This window comes from Typha latifolia, chromosome 1 (assembly GCF_019914945.1).
Source record: "Typha latifolia isolate L0001 chromosome 1, TyphaL0001v2, whole genome shotgun sequence".
Taxonomy (NCBI): Eukaryota; Viridiplantae; Streptophyta; class Magnoliopsida; order Poales; family Typhaceae; genus Typha; species Typha latifolia.
The window spans coordinates 17,325,630-17,336,106 of NC_133086.1; the positions used below are offsets into that span (position 1 = coordinate 17,325,630).

General features: G+C 36.1%; 1 protein-coding gene across 1 annotated transcript; it reads right to left on the minus strand.

The window, feature by feature from the left end:
• Nucleotides 1-5,812: 5,812 nt before the first annotated feature.
• LOC140799335 (gamma-glutamyl peptidase 5-like) lies at nucleotides 5,813-7,180 on the minus strand. Its single transcript, XM_073153639.1, has 4 exons — nucleotides 6,752-7,180; nucleotides 6,463-6,627; nucleotides 6,179-6,346; nucleotides 5,813-6,073 (listed from the first exon to the last, which is right to left on the minus strand). The coding sequence occupies exons 1-4, from the start codon at nucleotides 7,067-7,069 to the stop codon at nucleotides 5,975-5,977; spliced, it is 750 nt and encodes a 249-aa protein (XP_073009740.1). The 5' UTR covers nucleotides 7,070-7,180; the 3' UTR covers nucleotides 5,813-5,974.
• Nucleotides 7,181-10,477: the final 3,297 nt, after the last annotated feature.

A 10,477-nucleotide genomic window follows, 5' to 3' on the forward strand; every position in this document is an offset into this window, starting at 1 on the left:
AGAGGAACCGGATTAATATGAACAAGGAGTCAGGTCATGACTATGTCGTCGTGATGCTTCAACATCATCCTCTCCAGCCACCACATGCATTTGCCATGCATATTGTGATAAATTCTCAAAATGTTCACCAATTAACTCATAAGTAAGTGCCTCTATGCATCAATTTTTTGAAGGGATTGGCTTGTCATAGATCTTAGTGGGAGTACTGTTGGGATGTAAGCGAAAATAATTATGTTGGTAGAAATTAGAGTTTCGATTTAATAGATTATATGTATGTTAACACATCAATCACACATATTCAATAACTTTAGTCATTTGTGGTGAATCTACACCAACAAAGTCCTAACAAAAAAGATATATATATATATTTTTAGTTAAATATATTTTACCATTCTATATTTTGTTTTATTGCTAAATACATATGTATTGAAAGAGAAGATTTAAGATGAATTACTGGTCCAAGTTAACTTTAAATAGAAAATCTGATGCAAATATGGAGATAAAATAAGTAGCAAGAATCCAACTAGGCGAGCCACCTTTTTTAAGATAATTATTTCCCTATCTTAAGTCTCTATACTGCGGAAGAAAGATAAAAAATCACACTTACACATCAATAAGCAGCCCTTTATCTTCTCTCTCTCTCTCTCTCTCTCTCCAGCTTTCTTTGTAATCCGACAACCAAATAAGACGTTAGGAAGAAGGCCAGGGGTGTTTCAAGGCCAAATAGATGCTCCCTTTGTTTAGCCAGTAGGCAAAAGATCTCCCTCAAACCCCACTATGCCATCAGATCTTATCAAATCAAATACCAAATCATTCCTCACACACACACACACACACACACACACACACATAAAATAAACAGCCAAATCTTTGTGCCTTGCTGTTCTTTTTTCTTTCTTTTCCTTTCTGTTAGCATCTACAAAAACTTACTCAAATGCATAGCTGGGAAGGCCAGCTTTTGCATCTTGTCTAATCTCCTCTTGAAAACTTTCCCTTGATGAAGAAGAAAGCAATTCGGTTTTGGTCCATAAACCAAAAGAAAATTCGTTTCCCATACAAATTAAGGCAAGCAACAGTAGACAAAAGGTTAAAGAAGAGATGGGAGGAAATTGACAAGACAAGAAAGCAAAAGCAAACCGAATGCTACATTGCAAGAAGGGAAGAACAAAAAGCAAGAATAAGAGTGAGCCAAGCTTACATACCAATATTGCTATTGTCTCATACTTCATCACAGCCTTCATGATCACCATCATATATGGATGCATATGCATGTGTAACGACCAGAAATCCCACATCTTTCACATAATCAAACAGTGAACAGAGCGAAGGATATAATAATTTTTTTTCTTCAAATCAAAGCAAAATTACAAAAAATTATATATATATATATATAATGGGAGATAAAAGAGGAAGAAGAGAAATAAAAAAGGGAACGAGTGATTGAGCCTATTATGCCAATACCAAACTCCACAGCTAAACACACATTTCAAGACAAGAAACTACTCCCCCACCTCTTCATCTCCTTCACCACTAAAAGCACACCATGCCATTGGTGCTTCTTCTCCTTCTTCTTCTTTTTCTTCCTCCTCCTCCTCCTCCTCCTCCTCTTCCTCTTCCAAAGCCATGAAAGCTTCTCCAAGCTAGGGAGGACTAAAACAAGTGTGATCCTTTTCTTCTCGTTTTCCTTGCCTTTTCTCTTTGTTCAGCTTGGTGTTGGACCCACAAGGACGGTTGCTTTATGCCCTTCAATCGATCTCCATAACTCTATTCATCTCCTACTCCCCTGAAGACAAAAAGAGAAAAAAAAAAAAAGAGAGAGAGAAGGAAAGAAGGGAGGTAATATCTCTCTCTCTCTCTCTGTGTGTGTGTGTTTTGCCTTTGACCCCCTATTAACTCTTTCTTTCACATTCTCCTTTTCACCACTCCTACCAAATTGAATGCATTTTATTACAATGGACAACCAACAAAGTAATAACCTTCCCCTCTCCGGCTCTCCCCAAAAATAACTCTTTTCTCCTCATAACTCTTCTTCCTTAATCCGTCTCTCTACTATCTAATCCATACGAATTGCACTCTCACCTGAAAGAGATAGATCGATACATCTGCCACCCCCAGCATGGAAATGACCAACGTACCCTCCACCATCCCATCCCTACAATAGGACAAAGCAAGGCCTGTTTGGTATATTGGAATAACAGGGTTTATCCGTGAAAACTCTTATCTTAAAAATTCTTGATAAAAAGAAATATGATATGAAAATGAAATTGATCTCTTTTATTCTAACATCTTTATCTCAACTTTTTATTAGAATTAAAAACATTAGGATATCCAATCTATTTATTCTAACTTTTCAAAAGTCAAATTGCCGAGTTATAATATAACTATAATCTACATTTATAATTACTATAATATATTAGAATATATTTATAGTCAAAACATAACATTTTAATTTGAGATATTCATTTATTGATATTATTTGTTATGGTACTATATTATGTAAATTATGACAAGTCTAAATTAGCCAAAAATTCTAAAAATAATCATAATATTTAATCTTAAATCTCCTCAAATAATAATAATAATAATAAATATTTAAACTAGAAAAAGTGTAATAAAATTAATTTAATTGTTTTTATTCTTTTATCCCAACTATAATAACCTAACACCATCCATCTTATTCCAAATCTTTATTGTAATACTTATTTTATTTATTAACCAAATACCTAATGGTAAAAATTTCCTCTCATCTAAATTAAAATCACAAGTTTTCTTTATCCGGAATTGGCTGGACCGGGGCATTTTTGGAATCCCACCCTCCCCGGATTTTACGTATCCAGGGTGCGAAGTTGGACCGCTCTAGCCTAATAAGGGAGATATATAAAATTTCCAACACATCAACCTCGCACCTAAAATTGACCCAAGAAGTGGACCCCACTAGCCACTGCTGCTAGAACTTTGGAAAGCGGATTACTTATATCTCTATACATATATAGATCAAACTTTGGTAGATATATATATATGATTATATAGTTTAATCTTATAATTAAAATAAGAAAGTAAGATGGATGGGTTTAGAGTAGTGTGTCTTCGACGTCGCAGTGATAGCAGCTGCAGCACAGCAACTGCTCCCATGTGACCAGGCCTGCCATTACCACGAAATTTTACAAATTACACCCCCAGGCCCAGGACCAGGACCAGGACCAGGACCAGGACCACTGACACGCTACCCTCTGCCCCCAAAATGCCCCCGGGATGGCGACAATAGCGTAGGATGAGACAAGGGCGATACGGTCATTCAGTTCACAAAAAAGAAATATAAAGAATCCACTTTGGGGTAGAAACCCATAGGCATGCACTAGCTTGGCTTTTACTTGCATTTAGAAACCCAAAGAAGGCTACGAGCTTATGAGGAGGGTATGTTAGATGGAGGAAAAGAGGAAAAGAGGAAAAGAGATTAGATTGCACTTAGATCTAGTCTTTGAATCGAGCTACAAGGCAAGACCCCTCCCCCCCCCCCCCCACACACACAAAAAAAAAGGCCTCGTAGTGGAATTTACACTGAGCTCGTTCGTATAAATAATAGATTAGATTACAAGGACTACTAGTGTTTAGAAAATATAGATGAAGAGATAAAATATTTGTTAGCTAATCTCTTCGCATTAAGAAGCTGAGAAGAGAAAGTTACTAATTACCTTACTTTCTTCTTTGCCTTCTGTGTTTGATGGCCAGTAGTAATGGCCTTCTATTGTTATTGAGAGAGACGCGATCGAGGTCGAGAGAGAGAGAGAGTTATCTGCTATAATATTTTACTTATAATTTCTTTGAAAGTAGGGTGACGGCTCTTAACTGCTGAAGGGATGGAAAGTAAAAAGGAGCTTCTTTTGGGGGTTCTTTTTGAAATTTACCATGAACGAGGTGATCTTTGAAATTGGACGTATTTTGCGATTGGGACACTTTTTACGAGACAGGATTAATTTGGAGGACATTTCTGCTTATTAGCGTCAATTTTAAATGACCTCGTCCAAAGACAAACCTAATCCTGGCTAAAGCTCAATTATATATCCTATAATATAAAAAAGAAAACAAGTGATATTTTATTAATTACTATGTATGCATGATATAATAAAGTATATAGGCACTCATTAATTAAAAACTTTCAACGCTCTTATTTTTATAATTATTATTTAGCACAACTAGAGTACTATATATGACTGTATATAATGGGACAAATAGATGGTAGATGTAAACCTTTTCCCGAGCAAACAATAGCTCCGGAAATCGTGCTGTGTCGTGTGGGATGACAAAACCTTTTTGCTCTATTATTTATTACGTGATCGGCACTTCACCTCATTGGCTCCACACCTCGTAGAGAATCGAAGGGTAGGAGATTTAAATTACTCAAAAGAAATTTTTATAAATCACCTCTTATATTTTACGTATTTTATAATTCTATAATTTGACTCCTTTTTTTTTCTGTAATTTTTATTTAACATACCGAGTTAACTTAGACATTACTAAAAAAAATATTATATTATAATATATAAAATAATTTATAAATATATAAATTACTCATATCTTCTTTATCTTTTTTTTTCCTTTCCAAAGAAGAAGAAAAAGAAAATTAGGAGGGGAATCGAGGAAAAGTGGTGGCGACGACGGTGATGATAATGGTGGAGGAGGTAGGGAAAGAAGATGATGGAAGGATATATAAAATAACAGAGAATAGTGAAGGTATTGGTCGACGCTAGTCAAAATAATATCAGGATGTTATATGAGAATTATAAAAAAATTAAAATAGTCAGATTGCAAAATTATTAAAGACGGAGTAAAAATTATAAAACAAATAAAATGTGGGATGTAATTTATAAAAATCGTTAATTAAAACAGGAAGAGTTATTTAATATATTTCACTGTCTACTGTTTTCTTATGCTTTGAGATTTATTCAAATATATTGATGTTTCAACTGAGAGCAATAGGCGTTCGGTGACACCAATGACCCATGACATGTTATATATAGGTTGCATTTATGATGATAAGATGTGACAAAAATAAAATCAGGGCTAGGAAACATTGGACAAAGACAAGTTGCACTGTACACAAATTGCAACTGGGAGCTATATGGCTTTGAATGCTTGATCTCTCAAGTAAACATTAAAATTAATATTTAGTACACCCTTTTATAAGAACATTAAATATATACATATATTAGATTTGTTATGATTTTTTTAAAGATTAATCTAATTATATATATATATATATATAAACCTAAGCATTTACGAGGAGTTCTTATATTTCATTCTTTTATGAAACGAAAATTATTAACTTATCAATTATTTTAAAACTTCAAGCAATTAGAGAGCAGTGATTGCTCTCTTTTTTTTGTTATATATAACTTTAGAGCATGCGTACAATATATTGGGAGGCACATAAAAATATTATATCGATCACCAAATATTTTGAAAGGTAAAGAGTAGTAGGTTGTGCAAATCTCTCACGGGCTTTGTAGCCCAGTGAGGCAAGAAAAGAGGCAGAAATAGGAAGACATGGCGTCTGTTATGCAACTCTCATCAGTGCTCCATCTTGTCTTGTAATAACCACTAGTACATCATAGATTCACAGGTGGGACAGCAAATCTGACCAACTTGGTGAGGAATGGCATGCATCCAGTTGATCATGATCCCAAATTTCTCATGCATCGATCCACGTGGACCCGTGAATAATTTCCTAACTTTGGGGATTAGATTCTCAGCATAGGATCTATTTAGATGTATACTCCTTGAGACGTCTAGCTAATCCGTGATGGAAGAGATCTAGCAAATCTTATTCTGTTGAGCAATATTTGAGTAGTAGTACAAGAGAAGATGGTTCTCTATCTTTTAAAAGTTCCAGTGATACCACAAAAAAACAAGAAGATGCTACATATATCTTCCAGTTATCTCGGAAACAAACAGGATATATATATATTCTGGTTCTCTATCTTCCCTTGAGGAAGCTTTTGCACAGCTTCTTCCAGAAGTTTGTATCAGGTTCAGCAGCTTCCACCTTTGCCAAGGCATCCTCAGCAAAATCTCTCTAAAGATAAGAAGACATTCTTTAATGTCACCTAGAGAATTCACTCTATGAATATTTCTCAAACATATGTACGTATATAGATATAGACAGCAGGAGATAGATTACTTCAATAGATTCATTGCAGATGAGGCGATCGATGATATTGTGCAAGATATCTTTCGAGTACTCGGGATGCCCTTGAATACCAAGTATGTGGTCACCGATGGCGAACATCTCAACGCCGGTCTTCTCCGAGAAGGCAAGCACGTCGGCGCCAAAGGGCACCTCAAACACCTGCTTAATTAGTTCATCAAAAGTTGATTCTTTTAGTACAATTCTGTGATTACCACTTGCATAAACAAAAGGTGAATTTTCGTCAAGTTATACTGTAAGAATATTACTGCCACCACCTCATCTTGATGGCATTCAATGATCTTGGCATATTGAGGGATGTCTTCCAATGCATCGGAAAACCTACATTTGAGCAAATTCTCGGCCATGATCACCTTGGTAACATCAATAGCCCATCCTGCATTAGCCTTTCCGACACGACCGCCTAGAGCTCGGCATAACACCTAGAATGAACACACTAATGTTAGAACATACAACACTAAACTACCATTCGCTAACACCTTAAGATTTTTAGAGTTTGATCGACGAATGATAGTTAAATGATCAAAGATATATTGGCTTACTTACTTGGTGGCCAAAGCAAATTCCTAGGATTTTCTTTTGCATTGCATTCAATGTTAGGATAAGAAAGCAAAGCCTTAAAATCCAAATATCGTTTCCATAAGCGTCGTAAGGGCTACCGCTGATCACAAAGCCGTCGTAGTCAATGAGATCTTCCATACTGGGGAATTCTCCTTCCACCACTCTGAACAAGTCCCACTTCTCACCTTCATCACCAAAGGCTTGCACGAAGACATTAAAGTAGCCACTGTACATCTTTATAACGTAGTCAGAGTCCCTTGCAGCTAATAAGAGTGCGTATCTCCTCTCCTTTTCTACCTTCATGGCTGTGGAAGAGAAGTCGGTGGGCGAAATAAAACTAAGAGATGGTGAGATCGAGGAGTGGAGTGTGAAAGCCTGAAACCTTGATGTTGTTGGAGAGTGCAAGAATGCTCTTTATAAGGAGTAAGGGCGTCTGGAACTTTGGCTTTTGGTTTCTTTCTTTCTAAATTCTAGCCACACGTAAGTAAACAATTAAAGTATTCATAGACAAAATTCCATTAGTGCAGCCCTCGGAAGGATAAACTTCAAGGGATGTTAGTTGCACTACCAATTTGTTTCGCAAGTTGAAATTTGGTTGAAATACTTTTGAAGTGCAAATATACACTTGAAGTATTCCTTTTAACAAGATAAAATTTATTAAACAAAAGGAAGTCTTCCTAATGCGGAAGAACAAAAACATAATAGTGTTATATATGGGCTAACATAGGATACTTGGATCTCTTAAAGAGGTTTTCTTTTGTTGTAATTTCAATATATTACTTCCATCGCAAGTCTAGATGTTCAACTTATTCCCTCTTTTTTTTTTACTGCGATTCAGCAGTAATATACAAGCTTCTCAAGAATATCGAGTCCACTTTACTCCTCCATGTCGAAGACCTGGTGGTGGACTTTGAGAGCACGTAAGCAAGATTCCACCAATATGGAATATATTTGTTATTAACTTGGTCCATGCTATCTCCCCTGCAGCAAAAGCTCTTAGACTGGTTGAAACGTTGGAAGGAAGCATGCATGAAGCAAATAGGCTCGGACCAATTAGATATAGTAGAGTTGGTAGGTACCTTTCTCATAATCAAGGAGGTTATAAATTTGACTCCAACTCTAAATAATATTATGGAGAAAATTGTTTGGTGATTTGATGGTTTAACTCAATAACTTAACTCGGCTGATGACTCGGCAGTGCGATTGGTATGGAAGAGCAGCTCAACAGTACAATGGCTTGCAGCAGGTGGGGCCTAAGTGCCTATGTATTTAGGAAGCTTAGATTAGATTGGCTAAAAGCTTAGTGGAGCCTAAGTGCTTATGTATCTAGAAAGGGTTGGCCTTCGTCCAACCTATATCTAGCCTTCGGGCTCAAATGATTAAGAAAAAAAGAGGATTGCCATCTTCTCATTGGGGTGTAAGCTTGTTTAAAGAGAAATTTATATAACCGCCACCGAAAACTTTTCAGGTTCAAACGGAATTTAGATTAATAAAAGACTTTTACTTTTGTATAAATTACTCTAAATAATTTTAAAAATAATGATACTGATGTAATAGTAAAAACATATTATCTTTTGTAACGAATAGAGCCAGTGATAAATATTACTCTTTAAACTTCAAGATTTTAGTTTGTCATTTATATGTATCTATTCTAACAACTATTTGTTAGAAATATTCTACGAATAATTTATCAAAAAATAATCATAGTGCCAATTTCATGAGTTAAAAGATCTTAGTGGCAATTATAATATTTTTAAAGTTCTGGATAGCAATTATGTGAAGAAACCCTACAATTTTGTCTAAACTCATAATAGTTAATGCACAACTGCAACCCAAATACGTGGAGGTTAAAGTGCCAAAATGCAACCAGGTGCTGAGTATTGAGCTGCAAATGCGTCTACATGCAGAGATACAGTGCCACCAATGGAAAGCTTAAAGATAAGCAAAATGCAGTATGACGCTAAAATTCCACTGATTCATGTAGAGCATCATCCGGTGTTCTCCTAATAGGAGTCCACAAGTTCAGAAATAGCTCTGGTGTCACGCAGGGCTCCCTAATCTAGTCCAGCACTTTGACGCACGTATCAGCATCAATACCATGTCTGGTAGAATGCAACTTTAAAACGAGTTAAAAACCGTAGTCCAGGTCGATGGATTAAAGTACTTGTAACGCAATGGATTCCTTCTCTCTGTTAGCTTCTGCTCATTTTAAGGATGACCCAAGATTCAAAACTTGCCAAATGGATCCTCCTGAGGCGTTTAAATGCTTTATTAATAAGTGTTCTTATCCTCGTAGGAGAGCAGAGACGAACTTATATTCTCCAACAACAACAAATGAGATTTTTTTTCCTTTTCTAATCCCTACATAATACCTACTTGTTCTCTCGAATCATATACCTTTTTATGGCTTCATTCGTTGAAGAAGATTCATTGAATAAAGCCGTGCTTTCGGCCACTTAAAATGTCTTTACTTGAGCTATTGAATTCGGCGTAGGAAAGAAAGGAACGAAGGAAAAGAATGGAGTTGTTGGTATCTTCGGGAGCCACGAGGGAATTATTAAAAAAAAGAGGCATCTTCCTGGCTGGCTTTGAAGGTATATGTACATTCATATTCCATTCTTCCCTGAGAAGGATTTCGGGTTCATGGGAATCTATGCCTAACAGAGATACATCACAAATGACTGGCTTATCCGTTCATCAAACACGAAATCTCTCCCTCATACGTTGTTCTTTTTCCCCTCTTTAGGTGGGCTACATTTTATACTAACAGTTCCTGCAACTGTATCACAACCGTACTTCAGCAAGTATCTATTTATTGCTTCTTAAAACATAAATTATTTAGCTGCGAGAGAGAAAAATATTCTTTTTGTTCTTCTAACCCAAGAACGGACATGGCCAATGGCTAATACAAGAGAAATAATTCTCTTGCATGCTATAGCAAGTGGAGGTCGCCCACTCGACATTGAAAATAAGTGGATTCGATGCTTCACCTATACGGCTATACCTATGGCGATGCTGGTCCAATGCTATGGAATACCACAAGACCAATTGGTTGTGGCTTTGTGGGTGGATGTCACAGTTATCAACAATATTTAGCTATAGATAAAAATTAAAGGCTATGGCACAGATCAACTAAACTATTGTAAATCATCCCTCGAGCAAATATGAGTCCCTATCACACTGGTGTATGATAGATCTTCCTTAGGCTCTCTACTAGATTTTAAAAACCACAACTTTTATTTGGTGCTATCTTATCTTAAATCCAAAATTCCCAAATGCTTATTACCTGAAAGGGTTATCCTACTTGTAAGGTGGTTCATTGAATTCGGCCATGTTTTTGAGCCTTGGATTCATCCCAACACAAAAAGTTCTTGTAGGAAAGAATCAAGATTTTACCCCCAAAAAGGAGCAAACTTCGTCTGTATGAATATATAGAAAATGTGGTAATCAAAATGGATACGATTCCTGGCTGCCATTGTGTCAAAAAGAAAAAGTAGAGTAGGACAGAGAAGAGGTGAGAGCAATAGTATGACGAAGGAAGAGGAAAATGGAGAATTCTCTGCCCCAACTGAATAAAGCAAAATTTCTTCATAAAGGATCTAGAAAATAGTTGACATGCAATAAACCAACAATGATCCAACTCATTCAATACTTGATTAGAATCTGAATATCCTACCATTCAAACAACCACTGCCGAAACCTTACATTTTA

Coding starts and splice junctions, on each gene's coding strand:
- LOC140799335 (XM_073153639.1), bottom strand. CDS start 7,069: ATGAAGGTAGAAAAGGAGAGGAGATACGCACTCTTATTAGCTGCAAGG. Junction 6,628..6,751: donor GAATTTGCTTTGGCCACCAA/GTAAGTAAGCCA, acceptor TGTTCATTCTAG/GTGTTATGCCGAGCTCTAGG. Junction 6,074..6,178: donor TCTGCAATGAATCTATTGAA/GTAATCTATCTC, acceptor TCTTATCTTTAG/AGAGATTTTGCTGAGGATGC.